Source organism: Apus apus, chromosome 19 (assembly GCF_020740795.1).
Source record: "Apus apus isolate bApuApu2 chromosome 19, bApuApu2.pri.cur, whole genome shotgun sequence".
NCBI lineage: Eukaryota > Metazoa > Chordata > Aves > Apodiformes > Apodidae > Apus > Apus apus.
Window position 1 is genome coordinate 5,597,180 of NC_067300.1, and position 23,650 is coordinate 5,620,829.

Below are 23,650 nucleotides of genomic sequence, written 5' to 3' on the forward strand. Positions count from 1 at the left end.
CCCACTTCCCAAAGAGCCAGCTGGTCCCAGGCAATGGCTGCAACCCAGCACAGGGACCTGCAGTTGTTGCTGATGCTCTTTTTTTTTTTTAATGCCAGCTTTCTTTTGATTTTTGTGCTCCTAGGAAGTGGGTTTATTGCTGCTGGCGCTGGCAGGGAGGTGTGGGGAGGCAGGGAGCCCTTGGGAGGGAAGCACGTAGCCATGGCAGGAGCTGAGCATCCCCCTGGCCCAGCCGTGGCACTGGGCAGGGGCTGTGGGGACATGGCTGTTCCCAGGCCTTGGGACACCTTCAAGACTCTGCAGGGTGGGTAAAACCTTCCCAGGGCTGGGAATGAGCCTCCACGGGTAGGCAATTCCCAGCCACAGATCCCTGTCCTGGGGGTCCCTGCTCAGGGCTCAGGCCTGTCCCCAGCCTGGGCTGTGCACTGCCCAGGGCCTGGCCCTGCCACGGGCAGGGACATTGCTGGGGGACAGAGACAATGACTGGGGTCACCCTGCAGCTCTGTGGGGCTGGTAGCTCCAAGCATCCTTGGAACCTCAGGAGTTTCTCTCCCAGCATGGGCCGATCCCCCTCCCAGTGCAGCCAGACCCCGTGCGAGGATATGGGAGAGGTAAGGAGGGGCAGGGACCCCCCCCCATAAATCCCTTAGCTCCCTCCCACACCCCCCAGGGACTACACTGACACCCAAGGCTCTGGCAGGCAGGGAGGAGTGAAGGCGGGGGCCAGCCCCAGGGGCTATGGGGACCCCCAGCAGTTGGGGCCGGGGGTCCCCAGTGGGAGAGGCAGGAGACGCCCCCGCTCCCCCCGGCCGGAGCCCGCAGCTGCCGGCCTGGCGACTCGGTAATATTCATTAAGAGAAAACAATGAGCTTTATTTATCCCCAGCACTCTCCCCGCTTTGGGGGTGCGAGGTGGGGTGCAGGTGACCCCACACCCCGCGGGGCACCACCCCGGCAGTGCCATCCCTGCGGCAGCAGGACCGGGAAGTCCCCGGGAGGACCCGGGGAGGGGATTGAAGGGGGACCCCAACCCTGCCTGACGACTCGGGGGGGGTCCCCCACAATCTCCAGTGGGGCAAACCTCGGTCCCGGGCGCCGAGACCCCGAGGCAGGGCTCACCCCGGGCCCAGGCGGGTGCGGGGTCTCCGGGCCGGGGTCTGGGGTTTGGGAGCTGTGTCTTTAAGAGATGGCTGGCTCCAGGTTGCAGCTGCTGTTTCTGTGCTATAGAGACAGTGGAGATTCATTACTCCTAAAACACAATGGGCATTTATCACCCCGTGGTGTTATTCAAATCCAGTACCAATTGAAGGTCATCCCCATTCTTTTCTCGCCGGCTCTGCAACACATTTATTGTTGTGCCGTTCAACTAAAAGCCCTGCCCGGCCCCGGCGCAGCCCGCAGAGCCCCGGTGTGCGCATCACTCCCGGGCGGATTTCGGGACCCTCCCGGGTGGATACGGCGTGGAGGAAGAGGGGCAGAGCCGGGGGGCGGCTCGGCAGGGCTCGGGGCCGGCGGCAGGTGCAGCGGTGGCCCCGCCGGTCCTGCCCCGCCGAGCTCCGGGGCCGCCCGCTCCGCCCCCGCGGGACGCACTTTCCGCGCCCCGTGGAAACTCGGAGCCCCGCGGGCCGCCGGGGCGAGGGCGGCTGGGGCCGCCGGGGGTCCGCTACCGCCCGCCCGCCTTCAGCCTCAGCCCGTTCCCCGGGGGCACCGGACCGGCCCCCGCCGCGGAGCGGCCACCGGCAGCGGCGGGGAAAGCGCCGGCAGCGGGCCGGGATTTTTTTTCCCTGGCTTGGAAAGGGGGGATTTGTTCCCAACTTCCTGGGAGCCTGTCGGTGAGAAGGGGCTGGGGTGAGAAGCCTGGATTTTTCCTCTTTTTTTTTCTTTTATTATTATTATTATTATTATTAATATTTTTTTTTTCCCCCCTACTTGGGCATTTAAAACATTTCGGCGATTTTTTTTTCCAAAGTGCCCGAATTTCGAGGGCGATCCGCTTGGAATTGGTTAATCCTGCGAGGCAGGAGCGGCGGCGGCCGCAGCAGCGAGGGGCTGGGGGTCCGTGTCCGCAGCCCCTCGGCATCCCCCCCCCCCCGAGCCCTGGGGCTACCGGGGGCACCGAGCCCCGCCACCGGCAGCCGGTCCCGGCCACCGATTCCCCGCTCCACCGGGGCCGCTCCGGCGGGGACAATTCGCTGGTTTTCGTTTTCTGCCTTATTTTCTTTTTTTTTTTTCTTTATTTTTTTCGCTTGATGTCGGTTTATTTTAATTATTTTTTTTCCTCTTTCTTTCTTTTTTTTTTTTTTAATAAGGGTTGATTTTTATATTTTTTATTATTTTATTTTCGGAGGGTTAAGAAACGAGTTGATATAATTAAACCCCTCGCGGTGCCGTTCAGTGGAAATCGGGATGCGAAGCGTCGCGGCTGCGCTGGAAACTTGTTGGGGCCGGAGAAGCGTCTCGGCAGGGCCGGGGAGAGGGAGCGGGGGGCGGCTCGGTGCCCCTGTGTGCTTGTTTTCCAGGCTCCAGCTGGATTCCCTCTGGAAGATCCCGCGAGCCCGGGACGGGAATCTCCGCTCCTGATTGTCCAAACGCAATTCTTGTGCGATGGAGCCGTACGAACCAAGAATTGTGTCTGGACATCTGTAGCAGAGGTTTCAACTCCACCGGCCGGGCTCCAGGAAGGTGTTTTGGGGCGGAGGACGCAGGACGGACCCTCCCCGGGGCACGGCGAGGTAACGGCTCCGGGCTGCAGCCCGGGGAAGCCTCGGCGAGGATTTCAAAGGAATTCAATCAAAGCCGGTGGCGGCTCCGCACGGCGCAGCGCGGCCGGGAGGTTCAGTCCTAATGCGTCAAATATCTGCCGGGCCCTCCCCGGGACGGGCAGCCCCGGCCGAGCAGGGACCGGGCAGGGACCGGGCCGGGACCGGGCAGGGATGGAGAGGCCGAACCGGAGGCTCCAGCGCTTCGCCGGGGACGGGGCCGAGCGCGGCGGGCGGGCGACCCGGCCCTGCAGCTCCATCCCGCTTGATCCTGATGGTATAGATATATATTTTATATATATATATATATATATATTTAAATAGCGGTTTAATTTAATTTAATTTATTTCGGAGTGGGCTCGTCAGGGACCCTTCCGCAGCTGGACCCGGCGTCTGGCCAGCCAGGACACCCTTCTCTCCTTCCCTCCTCCTGCCGCAGCCCCCGGCTCGCCCCGGGCATCCCGAGGCCGCGCTGGGTCTCCGCCGAGCCGGGAACCGGCTCCGGGGCTCGGGAAGCCGCTCGGCCCCGGCCTCCCCCGGCCCAGAGCTGCGGGGATGGGCCGGCACCGGCTCGGAGGAGCCGAGGTGGTCCCGAAGCACCCCCAGGAGCCCGGGCCCGGGAGGAAGGCTGGAACAGAGAGGCTTTATGGCTCCACACGCCAAGCGACTCGGCCAGGGCTGCCAAGGAAACCCAGGAGGAGGAGGGAAGCATTACAAGATCCGAGCAAAATCTCACGAAGAGCCTATCTAGGACAAAGCTGGAGGCAGGGAATGTTTTAAAGGGCTTTTATTTCAGAAACTTTTTTTTTTCTGTTACAGGATTTTGCTGTACCCCTCTCCTCCCCTCACCGGCTTCTGTCATCTTCCTGTTTCTAGCTTTTCTAGCAATGATTGGCAGCTTTTACTACTGCAGGAGCTGAGCCATCCGGGTGTACCTGCACTAGCAAGGGGAATAACACCTCCTGGGGAAGGAACTCATCCAGTCTGAGCAAACAGCTTGGGGGGGATAAGAACAGACAAGCTCAGCCTAAGGCAAAACCGCAGTGTAGAGGGCAGGCAGCAGCTCCGAAGATGAACCTGCCTTCTCTCACTTGGGTTGAAACCCGTTTCCCGCTGCACACCACGCAGGTTTGTTGTTTTTCAGCCAGCTCCTTCCATCACCTGGAATTCCCCCTTCTGCTCCCCCAGCCCAGCAAAGCTCACGGCTGTGAACCCAGGACAGAGAAGAGCCTCTGGCCCATCCGTGTCAGTTACAAACAAGTGGACTCGAGTCGCTGCGGCTGGATTTGGAAAAGGCTGAACGAATGTCGGCCCGTTACCAGCAGTGGGCTCTGAAGTGAGGGTTTCTCCCGTGCAGCAGCACTGTGGGTGCTTTTAGTTACATAGGTTGTGGTGGGGTAAACATGAGAGAGGAGTCACTGGAGGAGTCAGATGGGGGAATTGCTCCTTGGCATTCCCTCTGTGTCAGATGGAGCGAATCCTCCATCAGGCACAGGACAGGAAAGGCTCCATATAGGGAGCACTGGGGGTGCCAGGCCAGGCTGCCTGAGCAGGGGCTGCTGCACTGTGCTGCTCCCCAGCTCCTCCTGGGCAGCTCCTGGAGAGCAAGGGCAGGGTGAGTGGTACGTGGTGCAGATCAGCTCCGAGAGGTGGGCATGGACTGAGCTCACAAGGAGCCCCCGGTCCCGGAGCTGCCGCTGGGATCACCCCGCGCCAGAGCCCTGGGCTGAGCAGGGCAGGGGGAGAGCAGGAAGGACAACCCTGGTCGGATGCTCCTGGGAGCTCACGCAGCACATTCCAGACCTGTTGGTGCCAAGGAAATCCTCTCTGACCCCTTCCCTCTGCTCTTGTCGTGGCTTCCCAGCCGGCAGGCGGGCCGGTCCGTCTGTCCAAGGAAACTTCTGGAAAGGGAACAGTGTCCATGCCGAGCAGAGCCGTGCACACCCTGCGCTCGCAGGACCTCCTCAGGGCAAGCAGTAAGCAGCCTCCCCCTGATGGAAAGGGTTAAAAGCCACCCATTTTCTTTCCTGGGTCTCTGCTCATCCCTGGCCCTTCCCCTGCAGCTCCCCATCGCTCCCCGCCTGCGCAGAACGCAAGGGAAGCTGATCCCTTCTGTCCATCAGTGACAGAGATAATTTGCTGCCCTTATCACTCTGTGCTGTCTCAGGCCAGGCACAGGTTTGTTTCCCCCTCCAACCAAATGGTTATAAATTGACATTGTTCCTGGGCTATTACTTCACCCTGCCTCAGCTCAGGTGTGAAGGAGTCAGAAGGCATCAGAAAAACAAAACAACAAAAAAAGCCTGTTTCTCTCCTACTTCCCACAAATAAATATCACGAGTGGAAAGCGACTCCAGAGGGCTCTGAAGCTGTCATGTCTGCCACCTCAGAGAAAAACTAGTGAAGTCACCTTCTGTTTCTTTGCACTTAATGTCTTGCCCTTCCCTGATCATCCCCGTGGCTGGTGCACAGACTCTACCAACCCCAAATACGGTGTTAAAAGAAACCCAGTTCCAAGCACCAGGGCAGAGGCACTCCAACCTTGCCTCAAAACAGGCACAGCTCCCCCAAAATACCTTACTGCCTGCAAAGACACACCATCCTACTCTAAGCTCAGCACCCCTCTTCCTCCCGTCACGGATAAACAAAGTCCCACATGCTGCAGGAGCTCTCTGCTCATGGGGGTACCTGGAAGTGCAGTCAGGAGAGGTGAAATGAGGACCAAAAGATGGATGCTGTTGTGGTGGACAGCAGGCCACGTGCTGGTAGGGCTTTATTTGGATGGGTAGTAACAAGTGAACGTGGTGGGAAGATGCAGAGACCAGGCACAGGCAGTTCCAGAGAGGTTGGGGTAGGTTTAGGTTTTTGTTTGTGGGGTTTTTTTTGCCCAAGGGTTTGGATTCATGTCCTCTTGTTTTTCCAGGAGTTCACCCGCCGTGCAATGTCGAGATGAAAAGCACATTATCCTGGTCCTGGAGTTTATAATCCAGCTCACCCTGCAGGTCGAGAAAAAAAATGAGGAATGGTTTAAATGTCATTTCCAAATACTAGCTGCAAAGAGAAAACAGCTCATAAAAAGATGGTGAGCATTAGGGAAAGCAGAAGTGGTCAGACTGACATTTTCATCCTAAAGGAAGTAAAGGTGAGAGAGCAGACAAGGCACTGATGCTCATTATCCCACTCCTTTCTGGACCAGGGTTTTGAGGGAACAGGTGGTTGCTTGAGGCAGGAAAATAGTTGGGGGCTGTTTGTCGTTTAGCACAACAGTGGGTTGGAAAGGGAAGGTATTTACCAGTTGTCTGTTTGGGCAGACATCTCCCCAGGGCTGCCTTCACCACCTTACCCTGGCAAAGGAGGTCTGCTTGGGGGTGGGATGCTCCCTGGGATCCACCAGACTGTCACCTCACATGTTGGGGACACCTGCCAGCAGCCAGGGGTGGGAATCCCATTGCCAGAGACCAGGGAATGTGGGTGATCTCTCTTCAGACACTGGCTGGCTGATGAGACTCAGCAGGTTAAAGAAAAGCTCCAGGCTTCTCAACAGCCACAGAGCAGTAACAGGGAGAGAGATCCCAGCCTGCCCCTTCCCCCTTGAATATAAGATGCTTTGCTTGGGGCAAGAATCAGAAATAGCTTCTCTGAGAGCAACCACAGAACAGACAGAGCAATATTTTCAACAAAGAAAGTCAAACGGAAGGAGTACAGACCATTAGCTCCCAGTCTGCGTCATTGATGAGCACCAAAATTCCTGGCCTCCTGCAGAAGAGAGAGAATAATTAGGATACAGGGCTGCTAAAAAGCTTCACGAACAGTTAAGAACAAGGGATGTTCCAGCACAGATCACAAGCTGACTGCCTGGAAAGCCAAAGAGAAAAAGGAATCCCAGCACAGAGGTGGAACAGGTACGGTCTGTGCCCTTTCTAGATCAAATAAAGGGGAGGAAGGAGTAATCCCAGAGCTCATTTGAATCAAAATGCACCATTCCTGAGGATGCTCCAAGATTACAACATTTCCGTAACATGCAGCAAAGCCAGGTAATTAAATCCCACGCACCCCAGACGAGCGCGGAGAGCTCGATGCGAAGGCAGGGAAAGCTATTCCACTGCCCCTTCCAAAGGCAGCCAACACCTGGAATCCACTCCCAGCCCCTGATTACAGGCAAAGGGATTCCCCCTCTTTGATCTTCAGTGTCCTGCAATTGTCTCTCCTGTTACCAGGGGACCTGGCACACGATTCAGCTCACAAAGATCCGTGACGAATGTTAAACACCCCCAGCGCCTCCCCGCAGCCAGCGCTGCCTCGCACAGCTCACTCTGCTCCATTTCTCTTGGCTTTTTTTTCTTTCCTTTCCTCCCCCCCCTCCACGAGGTTGGCCCCATTTTGACAATAAAAATACATTTCCCAGAAGAAATATTTGTTGGCGTTTCTCCGAGTGACTGCTCCAGTCCCAGTGATGTCAGCAGGGAACGGACAGACCTGCTCAGGCTCCTGGAATTGAGGGTACAAGGAGCTACGCTGCTCCAGGTGACAAGGGAGAGAAGGTTTACGTGGCCCTGCTCCATGTTTAAGGTTCAAGTTTGTAAAGATTTGGGGTGAGATCTACAAAAGACAGACGTGCCCTCCATGGAACACAGTGGGGTGGGGTGTGGGACACCCTCCACCCCCCGTCCCCGTCACCACTTTAGCGAATCCAGTATTTTCATGGTCATTAACTTGCTTCTTGCAACAGGAAAAATGTATCCCAAACCATGGGGATCAACAGAGGTACACAGGAGGATTCACAACAGCTGTACTTACACAGATTCCCCTTGCATAAATAATTCTGGTCGTTCTTTCAGCAGGTTCTGTTTGATCCACTGTAGCAGGTTTCTGATATCCCCTGGAAGGAGAAAAGAGAGCAGTTTACAAGCTGGCTGATGGCTCATGGCTGCTGCCAGAACCAAGTGATTGTTCATCCACACAGGAGTAGATGAGGAACATGCAGGGTAAATGGGGACAGCTGCAAACCTCCAGTCAAAGGACCCATCAAACAGGATTGTCCCTCACCAGCACCCACCAGGCAGCCCTGCCTCAAGGGAGTTCAGGGCTCTGCCCCAAACCACACAGTTTGGCAGAAGAGGTTTCCCACAGACAACACACCCCATAGGAATGGAAGCAGCTCAGGCTGGAAGTGCCAATCCAGCAGGAGACTGCCAGTGCTCAGAGTTCTCTAACACACCCCAAGCTCTGAGTGATCTGTTATCAACTAACAAACTGCTGGTTAACTCCATGAGTTTAATTAGATGTAAAAAGTCCTAACAAGCAAGACTTAGAACCTGACAGAAGTGAGGGTACACAAAACCAGAACAAAGTCTTGGAAACATGAGTTCTGGGGCACAAAGGTGTACATAACCATGCACTAAACACACACACAGGCACCAGCCAAAACAGTTCTTCTGGACACTTGCAATATCCCTCAGGATCACACCTGCTGCCGTGGCGTGTTCCCCACTCCCTCCCTCTACTCTTTGTGCTTATGGCTTCTTTATTAAAGCTCAGCCTTTATCTTTCCATTTCAGTAGGTGACAGGAAGGATTTGTCTTCATGTAAAAGGAGGAGGAGACACTGCTGGCGGGTTTTTATAGTATCAATTTTACTTTGTGAGGCAAAAACAATTTCTTTAGTGATAGCATCAGTTAATTTCCTATTGGAGAGGTGAGAAGCAACGGGGGGGTGGGGAAATAATCCGTTACAGGGTTTAAAGAAACTGACAAATTGCAATGTGGAGTTCTCCTGCATTTGCTTCTATATTTCACTGTTCCACAAACCACTTCATCATTCTGAATCCACAATCAGTTATTCTCCCGGGGCTCCTTTAAACAGCCCTTTGAAAGCCCCCAAAGAGTTTTGTTTGTTTTTGAGGCATGAGGAAGCTTTTTGAAGGCACAAATCCACCAGCCAGGGCTGCAGCCCAGCTTGCAGGATGGCCAGGGGTGTTGGGATGGGTTTCCCCATCATGGATTACCACTCATGTGTGGTAACCTCATCGTAATCAGGGTAACCTTTCTGCATGCACCTCTCCGAGCTAAAATCAAACTCTGCATACGATTCCCCATATGTTTGCTTTACAACCAGCAAAAATAAATGCACTTGTAGCAGCTCGACTCAGTTCCTGCTTCACCCCAGGATTCTATGGGATCATGGATGTTACCCAAAGAGCGGGGATTCTTCTGAATAATGTTACCCCATCACTTCTGTCACCCCAAGGATGAACAGCTCCGGTGTAGACAGGTGCACGTCAACCAGGCGATGGGGACATGTCCATCTGCAGCAGATGGGGACCTCTTGCCAGAGAAGAGGGGGAGGGGGATGCTGTGAGATTCCCTCTCTTCCCTCCTCGGTTTCCCAGGCACTGCTGCCTCTGGATGACAGCCTGTCCCCAGCACACCGGTCCCATTGCGGGGCTGCACAGAGCACGACAGGTAGTGCTGCCTCCAAGCACTGGATGGCTCTGATCAGAGGAAAAAGAGCTGCTTTGTGCCTTAAAACTGCCCAGTGAGCTGGATCACCTGCCTGGGGCTGACCCATGACTTCCCTGTGGTAGGTTAAGTGCACAAACCAGACCATTTTCTGCCACTTCCCTAGCAGTGTGCACAGGGACAGCAAGCCCTGCTCAGCAGGTACAGACACAGCAGTCTCTTTGACTTCCCCTGAAAAATGCTGCTGTGATGTAAAGCTCTCAGGATCTCACTCCCAAAAAGCTCCCACTCTCCATCACCAAGAAATGAAAGCCAGAGAGGAAGAAAGATGGAGAGAATCCTTCAGGAGCAGGAGGGGGGGCACAGAGGGGACACCAGCCCCACCGCAGCAGCGCCGCAAACTGATTCATATTTATGCGCTCTCGGCAGGGCACACAACAATGAGCTGTGCCACAGACCATGCTCCTTCCCTGGAATAAGCAGCCCTTTCCTCTGGGACCTTTCAGGAAAGATCATTTAAGCAGCAACACGCTGCACCAGCTGGATAAAAGACAGCCACCTAGCAGCAGGCTGGATGAAGGGGTGAGAGGACTGATTTATTCCAGGCTGTGCTGGTAGACTCCCTCACCCCTATCCTTTCCCTAATAAATGTTATTTTCAGCCCCACCTGAGCTTACATTCATTTACCCCTCCCCTAGAAGTCACGTACACATTTAGACAGTAGGAAAAAAAGCTATACCCCTGTGCATGCCTGGAGCTTCCCCACTTCAAACATCAACAAAAACCAAGAGCCCTTCTCCCCAGCCAACCTCAACACGTAATACTTTGGGCTGCTTTCTTAGCATTGAGTTTTCCCCCCCCCACTTTCCCATCTCTACATTCTCCACATCAATATTACTAGAACAAATCAATTATAAAGGATGAAAAATGACCAGATCCACACCAAATCCACATTGAAAAGGAACAGGATGACTTCCACTGTGAGTGGTCTGGGAAGAAGCCATCTTGAAGCTCAGTGCCTTGAAGAGCAATCTTGGTCAAGAGCTCAGGACTCTCTGTGTTACCATGATGGAAATAATGAGGAGTAAATTAGAGCACAAACTCTTATCTCTCACTGTTGACATACATAGTGCTCCTGAGACATTTTCTTTCTGACACTATGCTACAGGTCTAACAGCTTTCCAGCTCCCTGGGCTGAGGATTTGCTATGCAAACAGCAGGTCCTCAACAAATGACTTACAAGGAAGGGGAAAAAAAAATTCTCAACCTGGCCAAGCACCACAAGTTAAACCATCACTACGATGCAGCAGTTTTGCACTTGTGTTGGTTCTCAAGCCAGGCCCACCGTGGAGCAGAGGCATGTGCCATTTGCAGAACAGCTGTACTACCCGTGCTGCCACTGGGCTGCGAGAGCAACTGTGAGTTTGGGCCCAGGAGTGAGGAAGGAGGAGTGAGAAGGTGCAGCATCTTGCTCCCATGTCACCAACTCAAATCCAGCTCATCCCAGTAATGAAATAATTTTATCACTGCTGTGCAGTCTCAATGAAACCCTTTTGGTAGCCTGCTCCACTCCATTTGCAGCCAACAAATAACCCACACCAAAATATCCACTCTAATTATTGTTAGCTGTCCTTGGCGTTGAGAGCATCAGAGAAGACAGAGTGAACCAGCCAAAGGAGCTGAAATATTTTCAAACTGCAAAGGAGGGACTGAAGCACATGGTGGGAAATCCCTGCCTCGTTTGTAGACAGAGACAGCTTCTGTTGCCTGTGCTGACAGTACATCAAGCCTCTCCACATTCTCAGGAAAAATAATCGAAAGTTAATTAAAAAATATAAATAAATAAAGACTGACAAATGTTTGAGAAAACTGCTTCATTCAAGTGCACAGATGGGAGCTCAAACCCACGATACATGCATAAAACAAATCACCCAGCGAAACGCACCGCTCAGGAAAGCAAAGTGTGTGCTTGCAGTGACATGAAGTCATTGGCTTGTCACACAAGGGGACAGGATACAAAAACTGCAGCAGTGTGCATACAAAAACCCAACAGTGTCGGCTCATTTTCAGCCCAGCTGCATCATAAACACTCCTGGTTGTGGCAGACAGAACTGCACAGTCTGCTCGGTCCTCTTGTGTATCCTCCAAGGCCTGATCTTCTGCATTACCAACTGTTCCTTGGTAAAGAATCTGCTGAGCTTCCTCTGCAAGAGAAATACATCTAAGACTCCATTTTAGCACTGCCTGGAACAAGGGCTTGGGTTCATTTGCACCCTCAAAGCCAGGGCTGGAATCCATAGATCTTCCCCAGCTCAATAAAACCTCCGGGGCTTGACAGATTCATCAGTGATAACTCAGCAAAGGGAGCACTTGCTGTGTGCAGAGAGGAACCAGGTGCCTCCAGTAAGAAACACCAAGCTGTGTGTTGCACGAGAAGGGTGTCTCACCCAACTGATAAATGTGCAGAAAACATAGAAGGATTTTGCACAAGCCTAATACCAGTTGACAGGGACATGCAGCTCTCAGCTCCCAGGGTCACTGGCAGAGTCACACACTAACCATGCAAAGACCTGACATCTCCATGTCCTGCCTGCCTTAAAATCCATGTACAAACCCACAGAAAGCAAAAACTGCCTCCAAGGGCACTCACAGGGTGTAATTACACCCATATTCTCACCTTGGCTGCAGTACTGGGAGCTTATTTCAGGGAAACAGGGGAACCCTATAAAAGCCAAAGCCATGGAAAATTCCCTTCTGGTCTGTAATAAATAAGATATATGCAGCACTGGTCACTAAGGGGTCAGTGCTGCAGGAGCACAGCGCCTTCCCGGGCCGCCATGCAGATCCCTCCCCGTGGGGTACCATTTCTTTGACCCAGAATAAGATCATTTATCATACTGACCATGGCTGAGCTCCAATTTGCTGAGGTCACTAACTCAGGACGAGCGCTGCTCCACCCACATTCTCAGCCACTGGCCTGTAACCATGACAAAGCCCCTTCCCTGCCTCTCCTCTGCCATTATTCCCCCTGCCTGCATGGAAATGTAGGGAAAGACAATTTGTATCCCCCTTTCCCCACTTAAGCAGCTTGCTTTTAAAACAGACCAGCTCCTGCTACCTCTCCAGGTGAAAGCCTTCTCCCTGCTCTTCAATCTGACAGCCCTCAGGAACCTGCTCCCTAGAAGAGCTGGTTACAAAACCTGATCTAGGGGATCCTCCAGACCCCTCCAGCCTCCCATCTGACATGCAAATCATCCTCTGAAGCAGCCCATGCTGTGTCACACGCTGCAGAAGGAGACCTGGAAGAGGTGATCCAAATGGAGTCACAGGCAAATGGGTTCAGTACTATGCAGAGTGAGCAGAGAGGCAAAATTTTGCAGCAAGAGCAAAACACATTTTCTCTGACAAGCACACAAGCCAATCCTGCCCTGCACTGGAGGGGACAGTGATTTCAGTACTAGGGAAAAAAAATTAGGGGGTAACTACAGCCAGACACAAGAAAATCCCGATTGTTGCTCTCATCTGTTCCTGTCTGCTACAAACAAACATCAAGGTCTTGGCATCTGTAATTTATAATTGTGTTATGACACCTTTTTTTCACTTCTCAGCTAGAAGAGCAGTGCTCTTCTCCACTTGCTTGTGCTCTCACAAGGAGAAGGGATCACAGGGGTCTTTCATAGCCCCCCTGCTAGCAGCAAAGACTTGGATCCCAGCCATCACCCAGCAATTCTCAGCCCTGAGATTTTAATCACAGCTCTCATACACTGGAGAGATGCTTGGGATCTTCTACTCCCTGGTAGGAGAAGGCAAGTTCAAGGGATCTCCAATCCCACTCACCAGCCAGCAGCAAGCCTGCAGATCCACCAGCTCCCATAACAAAAAAAAAAAAAAGCAGCTCTGAGCTGATCCTTTGGGTAAACCTAATCCCTACTCATTTCCAAAGTCAGAGCATCTAATTCCACAACACCCAACGCTATTGTCACTTCAGGCTCCTAAATAAATGCCAGTGCACCAAACTGTCTCTTTTAATTAGGATCAGAGATCACTAGTGCTGACCCAAGGCCTTGCCTCCTGTTCAAAATAGTCAAAGGAAGGGACCAAGAGAGGCTCAAAGACTGTCACACCAGCAGCAAAGTGCCAGATTGGGGAGCATAGACATTAAAAACAACATGTCATTAACAGGTCCTGTGATTTTATCCCTCTGCCAGTGCAGAATTATTCTCAACAAAAGACCAGCCCAAGCCTTGCCTGCTCTGGTTTTAAGATGCTTGGGCAATGTGGACCCACTACCAAACCCCAAGGAGCCTGTGCCATGGTCTAAAGGTTTTTGCAGTCAGGAATCTTCTGCTAATGCACCAAACTCCCATTCCTTCATCCCTCCCTATCCATCTCTGCTAGGTGATATTGCATCACCCTGGCTATGATCTGTCCTTCCCAGTGATAAAGGAGATATCCCACCTCATCACTTTTCCATTCATTTATCCAGCTTAACCTTGAATGTTGCTGGTTAATTTTTTTTTTTTAAGCTGCTCAGGAAGACAATTCAGAGAATGCATGATGAACCACGGACATAAAGCTTCGCCAAAACCCATCAAACTGAAATTTCCCCTCTCTCCTGTTTTCTCAGCCTCTGGGTGTTGTGTGTGCACACACACCGAGGGTTAAAAAGGAAAACCTTATCACTACCACAGGAGACTACAGGGAGCTGATTGGAGACTCCAGACAAAGGTGGCTGCTCCTGCCAGCATGCAGAGGGATTCCCCAGCAGCCTGGCACTGCCCTGCAGCAGCCAGCCTGGCCGAGGGAATCCCCTGGGCTGGGCTATCCCTGGCATTGCCAGCTGGATCAGAAAGAGCCTTGAAGGCAACTCCTTGCCCCCCTCCCAGCCTGGCTGGTGGCTGGAGTCCCCCCTGGCTGCTGGATGAGTCAGTGTCTCAGCTCTCCTTAGGAACTGCCATGATTTTATTGGTCTAAATACAGAAATCGTGCTGAGTCCAGTCCTCATCCCTCACTTTCAGGCTGGGATCTTTGCTATTATTAGACTTTCATATTGAGCAAGCACCATTAAACCGATTCCTATCTGCCCAACCCAGCCACCCCCACGGATACTCCAAGCCCCTCGGTCTTACTTGAAAGGGGAAAAGAAAGGGCCAGTGAGATGATCAGGGTGGAGGAGAAGGGGGGGTAAGATTTACAAGTGAATGGAGGTAAGAATGGAGCAGTTTGTGGGATAAAGGGGCTGCAGAGGGAGCTTTACAGATGTGCAGAGGGACGGCGGCTCATTGTTTAATTAAGCAGAAAGTGGCTCTTTTGAAAAGCAATTTTGCACAGGAGCTCTGAGCTCAGCAAACAACTCCTGCGAGTGAGGGCAGGAGGAGAAAGGAACAGCTGGCCCGGAGCCGTGTGAACCGCATGCTAAGCGGTTTAAAGGGCCCGGATCCTCCTCCCCAGCCCTGCTCGGCTGCCACCCTCTGAACAGCGCTGTCAGCACCGCAAATCCCACCGAGAGAAAAGGGCGAGCGGGGAGGGGGGGCTGGCACGGAAAGGTTATCCTGCTAGGTGTCCACACTGCAGTACAGCGGCTGGGAAGGAGGGTGGAACAGCCCGGCTTTGTTATCCCGGGGATTTGGTCACACACAAGAGCCGGTTTCTCGGTGCCTGGGAAGCTCCTTCCACAATGAGAAGGGATGAGCTGATCCGGTAACGCGGCTCCACGACCTCCCGGGAGAGCGCTGGGACTGCTCCTGCATGGGCACCCGTTCCTCTCAACATTCCCCCTCTGAGAGATCTGTTCCTCTGGCAGGAGGGATGCCTGGTCCCCTCGGAGGGTGGCCCGGAGCTGTGCACCAGGCACTGACCCCGCAGAGGGGGGACAGGGACCTTCCATCCTGCTGCAGCCACCCCCTGCATCCCCCCAGGCTCCTGGGATGAGCAGCCAGGATCCAGGGCTGAGCTAGTCCAGCCTGAGGTCCCACCCTGCACAACCCTTTCCCTTGCCAGCCAATATATAATTACCCAAGATATGGCATCAAGCAGGGGAATAACCCCAGAGCCCTCTGAGACCCACCAGCACCACACACTGTGCTTGAAAAGATCAGACTCCATGAAATTCCACAGAGCTACGGGGTTGTTTTTAATCATTCTTCTAATAAGTCTCTGCATCAACACGTACCTTTTTATGCTTTCTTTGGAGCAACTTTTAAAATGCTAGAAATAATAAACAGAGCAATAAAACCAGTGCAGAACATTAATAACTTAACTCCAAGTCCTGCCTAGCACTGGGCATCCACAGGCAGCTGATGACAACTCTTCATTTTACACCCTGTCCTGGCATCCCTTCCCAGTCAACTCTGAACACAAGCCATGCTGTAATTTTTAAGCCACTCTGCCTGTAACACAGGTTTGATGTCTTGAGATCCCCAGGCTCTTTTCTGAGCAGATCAATGTTCCCAACTCCCCAGCAGTCCTCCGTGCTGTGCAGAACAAGGCCCCTGGATAGCAAAGCAGATCATGCTCTTCTCTACAGGGATTTAACATAAGCATCATTTGGCAGATTATTTTAATTTTCCCTCTAAAAAATCAGATTAGCAACAGGCTTTTTCCCTGGGGTTTTGGTAAAGGGAAACCACAAACAATTATCAAACCACACTGATTAAAAATTTATCCTTCCAGACTTGTAAGTGCCAAAACACAGTAAATTCTTCATTACCCCAGCAGGTCGGAGCAATCGCTGCTGAAATTGGTCACTGCTGCTCCAAAAACACAAGTCCCACCACTGAAACCACAGGAGAAGTTGGAAGTTGAAGGCCTGGACTTGCAGCTGAGCAGCCTGCAGCAAAACTGTCAGAGACTCAACAAACAGCCCCAAACCTCTGGATACAACATCCAGCGGAAAGCACAGCACAGGTTTTGTAAACACTCCCCATCAGAATGAGGCTGCTGAGCTAAACCTGAACTGACTACAAGGGTTAAACAATGCCAGTGACTTCCCACCAGTCCATGCAACAACTCCCATGGCCATAGACAAACCCACCACTGTGAGTTCCAGGGAGATGGAAGGAGCTCCAGCACCACTCGCCGAGCAGCCGTACAATGATCTATTTGATTACTGAATCACTCGGTTAAATTACTGTGGCTTGTTTCAGGAGGAAGCTGCCAAATACATTTTCAGTTTTTAATTTAGGGTTTCTCTCTTTTATGCTCCATTGTCTCTAATAGCCTCTTAGATGCTTGAAAATAAAGTTGATTTCCCTGCCAATTCAATCCTCTCTCCGTGTGACAAATATCATTATTCCCCCAGCTGCTTTCTCCCACATGCACCGTTTTTATGCAGAATAAACCAACAGGGCATTAATGCCTTGAGATCTTCTAGCAGCTTTAGCAATGGGCTCATCAAAATAGCCAGTAATTTGGGGCAAGATTCTTGTTTCACTTGAGGTCTTCTTCCTGCAACAGCTCTAAAAGATGACACAGCCCTGCACCAAGTGTGGCTCGTGTAAATCTGCCCCCCCTGTACAGACTCATCACACCTTTGTGAGCTCCTACTTGGCAGCAACTTCAACACACAGCCTAAGACAGCTCTTGGAAATAAAAAAAAATACTGTTTTACTCATGTTAGGATACAAAAAGCCCCTTAGCTAATGAAAAATAGGTCCTACCACACTCTGTGCCCCTCGTGGTTTGCTCTTGGCCCACTTGCAGCTTCCTTCCTTCTGCCTTTCCTAATCCCTCCACGAGCCCATCTCCAGGAGTCCCAAAAGGACAGAGAATTAAATCCTCTGGAAAAATTGAACTGGTTCTGGAACCCACCTACTTTCCACTTAGTGCCTGTTACCAGGAAAAAGGAAATGACCACGCAGGAATTTGATCCAACAACATGATCATCACTGCCCTATGAACACTGAACTATGGAGCACAGCTTGTTTCACTCACATCAATATTTACAGGTATTTCTTCATATGATTTTCTACTTCCCCTCACCTCTAGGATATATATAAAAATGCCTAAACAATTAAAAATATAGCTGGGTCCAATGTCCCAGAGAGAAGCAACTGCTCTACAAAAAAGAGGACAAAGACAAAAATAACCTAGAAAAAAAGGAAGAGTGGGTAAGGGAGGCCAAAATGGCCAAAAATAAGCTTGATGGGTAATGAAATCAGTTAAAATGGGGTTAGAAGTGCAGGTCTTCAGTGTTCATACTACAGATCTTTCCCTAGAGTATTCAGTGATGGACACAAGGGGTAAGGTAAGCAATAGGATGCACTGAGTACAGCTGAGCTGTTTTATTCCTCTAATCACTGCAGTTCTGGCTACACGAGGGCAGCAGGGAACATACTACATGTGTCTTTATTTACCCAGAGACAGGTGAATTAAACCTTCTTAATGTAAATGAGGAAAATACAGGGCATTTGGAACACTATACATTTGCAAGAATTTACCAAATTCCCTATTTGCTTGTTTCTGATCCATTCCTGCTGATTCCTCAACACTACCAACATGAATCTCATCTGGAAACACTAGGAGGGGAGTCTCCAGCAATCCCTTCATGTCAGACATTAACCCCACGTCTGCCTACCCCATCTCTGTGCTGGGTGTAAATGTCACTACAGCAAAAGCTTCACAATTCAATGTCTGCTCCTCAGCTGCTGCAATCCACAACCAGCCCAAAAACCTCCCTGGCACTGAATGCCCATGGAAGCAGCAGGCTGCAAAGCAGGGCAGCTGGGAATTGGGCACACTGTCCATTCTGCCACTCTTTTTTACAGGGACAGCAGCATCTGAAAAACAAGGCAGCATGAAAAGCTGGGAGCAATAATGTGATAGATGAATCTGGAATGGATCACTGGAGACCACGAGTTTCAGCCCTGAGACTGAGGCAGATCTTGAGGGAAAGATTTATCCTTTAGGATAAATGCAGTCCTAGTGAAGGCTACAGAAGTCTTCCCAGCAACTTCAAGTGGGAAAGGATTAGGCCACATACAGCTGCCTCACTGACAATCACTGAGCTAGAAGAATCATTCTTTGATACTAATACCTGCCTTCCCCTGGCAGAAATAAACATTTCATGCAATAATGCCTTCTTCCTGAGCATCCGATCATGGTTTGAACACCATCACTGTGGTGGGCATCAGTGGGTGTTTTAAACTTACAGAACACTGAAGAAAATTATACTCTAGCCTCCACATTTATAAACTAACGAAATGAGTGCTTTTTGGCATTTCTTTACTATCTTTCATATAAGGATGTTACGGACTCTAACAGTGCTGAAATTTAATGCCGAATTCTCTTGTGATCCATGAAAGTATCACTAGCACTGCACCAGGGAAAGTTAAGCAACACAACTGAACTCACAAAGCAAATCAGCATCAGGTCATGCTTCTGGATCCCCAGCCCCTGCCCTTACCCACAGGATAACACACTATTCCAGTGCTCCTATTATATTTGAATTACACATATTTATGTCCAAGCATCAAAAGTGGTTCCACTGATCTCTAATGACTTCCAGGCACAGCAAGAAGATTGGAGGCCTGAACATTCTCAGCACACAGATTATGGTATTAGCCATCCATGAGATATGAGCTGTTAACATTCCCTGGTGCTTTGTGTTATTTCAGTTTATAATCCCACTCTCAAACAGCACAGAGCACTGCTGTCCAGCTGGAGGGATTCAGAACATACCTGTGGCAAAATGTGGTTGCTGCTGCAGTTGTGCACACAAAGGGAGAGAGAGGAGAATTAGTGCAGCACTCCTCAGGTCTGATATTCAAAAAAAAACGCCAGGGATTATGACTGTTTGTCACAGGGGCACACAAGTCTTTATCTTAACAGCATCCTGTCCAACACCAAACTGGAGTGTTAGCTTTGGTGTTTTCAGCTGCACAGGTAACATAAAATGATCACGTGCACTTGAAAGTAAAGAGAGTCAGTAAAATGAATTTATGATACGTTGCTGTGCACACCCAGATATCTACACACTGCAGATATTTGCACACACCCAGAGAAATGACTCTTGGAAACCTCAGGACACGCAAGAAAAAACAAAGGAGAAAGGAGGTTTCAAGTATCAGGCAAGAAAATGCAGATTTGATCGACATGTGCAGAGGCTGCTGCCCATCCTGGAGGAAGGGGCAAAAGTCTGAAGGAAGTACTTGATCCACAAGTGCTCATAGGACAGGAAAGACACACTATTTCTGCTGGCATTTAATCTGAGGACTAACCATTGTCTGCCAAGCTATCTGATCCACAGCAAGTCTGAAAGTGCTTTTAAAATACATTGATTCCTGCTGCCAGTGAAGGAAGCTGCTGTACAAACCAGCTTTGTGTCATTTGTTGTGGTTCTTTCAAGTTCCCCACCAGGTTCTGATACTCACAAGGCTCTGGTTGAGAGGGCAGAGTCACCTGATGCTTTTTGACACCATCGAACAAGAGTTCTGCACCACCTCTGAAATAAAAACAATGAACCACTGAGATTCTGCTTTATTGTCAAAAGCAAGAGGGTACAAAAGAGGCGATTTACATAGATGCCACAACAGAGAAAACAAGTGACACACATTACATTTAGCACAGGATTCTCTTTGTTTTCACACACACACACAACAAACCACAAGTCCACAGGGGAAGCTGCCATCTCCAACACACAGAGGAGGCTCCTGTGGGACAGACCCCCATGGTGCCAGGCATCACCCCAGCAGAGCAGGGTGATGGCTCCAACCCCAACGTGTCCACCTTGCAGCACCCAGCCCCACACCTCCCCTCTCCCTCAGCTGCTGGCCTCCCTCCCTCCAAACCCCAGCACAGCCACCCCTGAGACTGCTCCTGCCTGACACCGTGTAGCCTCAAGGCCTTTCAAGAAATATTCCTTTGGTTTCCAGGTGGGAACAGGGTGAGGAAGTGGCTCCTGAAGGGCCAGCTGCCCTGAGTCCTAGCAACCCTTTCAGATTGACCTCCTGCAAATTGTTCCCTCCTGGGGACTTGGCTGGGAGAAGCCAGCAGAGCAAGGCACAGTGGTGACAAGTTACAGGCATGGAATCATAGAATGTGTGGGGCTGGGAGGGACCTTTAAAGGCCATCTAGTCCAACCCCCCCCTGCAGTGCACAGGGACCTTTTTAACTAGATCAGGTTGCTCAGAGCCTGGTCAAGCCTGACCTTGAATCTCTCCAGGGATGGGGCCTCCACCACCTCTCTGGGCAACCTGTGCCAGTGCTTCCCCACCCTCATGGTAAAGAACTTCTTCCTAATGTCTAACCTAAATCTCCCCTGCTCTAGTTTAAGGCCATTGTCCCTTGTCCTGTCACTACAACCCCTTGTAAGCAGCCCCTCCCCAGCTTTCCTGGAGCCCTTTTAGGCACTGGAAAACACCTGAAAGTAAAAATAAATAAATACAGAATTTTCCCTCCCTGAACAACCCTGTTATCACCCCTCTTCTGATACTCAGAACACACAGGGGGGACCAGCCTCAGGTAACTCAGTGATGGCTTCTGCAAACACAGGAGATCACACGTGAGCAAAAGAGGCAGAGGAGCTGGTAAAAACGAGATTTAAATCCAGTCCAGGCACTTAATCTCCTGAGGCCCTTGGAAAAAGTCCTTAATATTTGTAACTGCAACTTACAAGCCTCAGGAAGCTCCTCACCTATAAACCTTGCCTAGAGAAAGAACACTCCTGGAAACATTGAGCTTTACAAACATAAATCAGTCTCCCTGATGTTGTGAGGTCAGAGACCAAATGCAGCCTTAGATGATGATAAAACAATGGATAACAAACATGAATGCTCCTCTAAGACCTGGGACACAGAAATCAGCTCCTGACTCTAAACTGAACAGGATGGCCGAAGTTGTAACAACTCAACTGAGGTAGAAAAACAACCAAAGGGCATATAATCGTGGCAAAACATTCTTCCAGACTAAACATAAATTACTTCAGAAAAATGTTCTGAAATTTCTGAATTCTGAAACATTTTCTGTCACTGTCTGGCCATGCACTGGTGCCTCCTCACACCTCTTAGAAACCAACCCAGTAAGAGAGAAGAATTGAAAATAAACAATCCCCACCTAAATACCAACAAAAGATACACCCAGACGTCACTTAAGTTCCTTTAAATTGAATATCTAAAAAATGCCACACTGGGTTTTCTTGGCTCTGCAACAGAGGAGCACAACAGAACCCTTGTTAGGCCCTCAGCAGCATCACTTATATGCAGCAGCTCTCCTAAAGAGCACTCTGTTGGTGCTCTATCCACCAGCTGACAAAAAATAGTTATCTGGAAATTGAAGCAGTGATTATGAAGCACGAGCTGAGAGAACAAGTCACAGCAATTATATGAAAAACATTTTTTTTTTTTAATGTGATGAAAACAAGGTCAGGCTTTGTGAGGGCGGGAAACGTAGATGGCAGGATAAGGTCCCTCTGTAAGGCAGGAGCTGTGGGGAACTCAGCTGTGATCTGTACATAGAGAGCTCATTTATGCATTTCCAAGGGAAGCAAAAATGCATCTCACTCTTCTGGGAAAATTAGGAGAGTTGCTGCAGCTGGAAGCAGGAAAGACTGAGGAAAGGAGAAGGGTACTTAAAGGTTTGTGGCGTTTCTGTGTTGGTGGAAGGGTGGGAAAAAGCAAATAAATAGTAGCCTTTTAGCTTCTGCTAAATGGAGGCTTTTAACAAATGAACACAAGTATTTCCACAACTGTGCACAGCCTTCCAGGTCCTACAGCAAGGGAGAGCTGCAAACCAAAACGCTACAAAGCCAGAACCCGGAGGCTTTACACGGGAAGAACTGAAACACAAAGCAAAGTGAGTGCACGTGTAGACACACGCAAAAACACGCGCATATAGAAGATACAGACACATGTACAGTGGGGAAAAAAAAAAAAAAAAGCCGAAAAACGATTAGAAGTTTTGAATGAAGAATTTTAATAATTAAAAAAAAAATAAAATAAGAGGTTGGAAAGGGGAGGAAGGACAGGGCTTGCCGCAGCCGCTCGCGCAGCCAGAGGCCAGGCCAGCAGCGGGGCCGCAGTGCCCGGCCCGGCTCCCGGGGGCGGTTTCACAGCCCCGGAGCCCTGTCACGCCGGCGGCGGCCGCCGGGCCCGAACCACCGCGGAGAGGCCCGGCCTGCCGCGCGCAACGGCCGCGCCGCTTCAGGGCCGCCTCAGCCAGCGGCCCAGCCCCGCCCGGCCCTCCGCCCGGCCCCCCGGCCCCGCCGCAGCCCCCCGGGCCCCGCCGCAGCCCCCCGGGCCCGCCGCCCGCGCTCACCCGAACTCCACCTGCAGCGACACGGGCGCCGCCATCTTGGGGGCGGCGGGCGGGAGGGGAAGGCGTGCGCGGGCCGCGCCGGAAGTGCCGCTGCGGCTTCCGGCCGCGCTGCGTTGCCCGGCAACGGGAGGGCCTGGGGAGGGCGCTGGGCCCGCAGGCCGCGGCCCGGGCGGAGCCGCCGTGAGCCCCGCGGGGTCGGTGGGGCCCAGCGCGGCCGGGAGGGTGGGCCGGGCCTGGGGACACCCCTCAGCCGAGCCTCCTCCGTGCCAGGGCCCAACGGCCGGGCGCACCCTGTCTTCAGGGCTGCTGGGAGGGAGGCCCGTTCCTCCAGAGCTGTGGGCCAGGCGGTGGGGTTTTAAACCAGCTGTTCCTGCGTTAAGTTCACGTCTCGCTGTACGCAGAGCCCTTTTTTTTTTTTTTTACACGCGTTGAGAACGCTTCTGCTGCGCAAAGGCAAGGAGCTGCAGCAGCCCTTTCCCGGTGAAAAAGCCAACCTGCTGCCTCGCTGCGAATGTGAATTTTGAGCTGGGTGAGACTTCATGACCGATCATAAAAGTCGTCAGGGTTGGAAGGGACCTCTGCAGATCATCTCGTGCCTCCTGCTAGAGCAGGATGGCCCCTGTCAGACCTGCACACCAGAGAAGGCAGCAGCTCGGCATCCCCTTCTGCTGGGGACAGCGAATCCCCAGGGCACCGGGCACCTTCCAGGCCGGCGTTAACCAAGGCGGCTCACATCTGTCGCCTGTTTGTTTTCTGCTCCTGTCCCCAGGGGGAGAAGCGAGTGGGCGGGCGGGATGGAGCCGCGACAGCTGGGCTGTGCAACGGCAAAGCCACCGCTCCCCCACAGCCCCGAGCTGCCCGGGGTAGCACCGATGGAAAACCCTCCACCCGCCCTCAGTGGAGGGTTTGCATTTTTATTCAAAAACCAGACATGTAGGCATGAGCACATGCACACAGAAATGTAATACACACCCGGCGCATTACGCGTAAGGGACATAAATTTAGGCAGACAGATTGCTCTTCGTTTATGCTAACGGGGGTCAGAGGATGGCTAACCCCGAGAGCAGAAGGTGGTGGTGTTGGTAATGGCCTTTTGTTCTCAGAGGAGATCATTCTCCAGGCTGGGCCCCAGGAAAGGCTGGTCCCCCAGCACAGATGAACGCTGCCGGGGTTACGTGGTGGC

At 51.7% G+C, this 23,650-nt stretch overlaps 1 protein-coding gene and 1 long non-coding RNA gene across 2 annotated transcripts; one reads left to right on the forward strand and one right to left on the reverse strand.

Moving 5' to 3' along the window:
* Positions 1-5,496: 5,496 nt before the first annotated feature.
* On the reverse strand, positions 5,497-22,551 carry URM1 (ubiquitin related modifier 1). The gene is made up of 5 exons (XM_051636872.1): positions 22,468-22,551; positions 19,587-19,657; positions 7,556-7,637; positions 6,466-6,514; positions 5,497-5,754 (listed from the first exon to the last, which is right to left on the reverse strand). Exons 1-5 carry the CDS (start codon positions 22,500-22,502, stop codon positions 5,686-5,688), a joined length of 306 nt encoding a protein of 101 aa, XP_051492832.1. The 5' UTR covers positions 22,503-22,551; the 3' UTR covers positions 5,497-5,685.
* Positions 6,754-7,165, forward strand: LOC127392658 (uncharacterized). Its single transcript, XR_007891312.1, has 2 exons — positions 6,754-6,792; positions 6,976-7,165. It is a non-coding gene; the product is annotated as an uncharacterized LOC127392658 (long non-coding RNA).
* Positions 22,552-23,650: the final 1,099 nt, after the last annotated feature.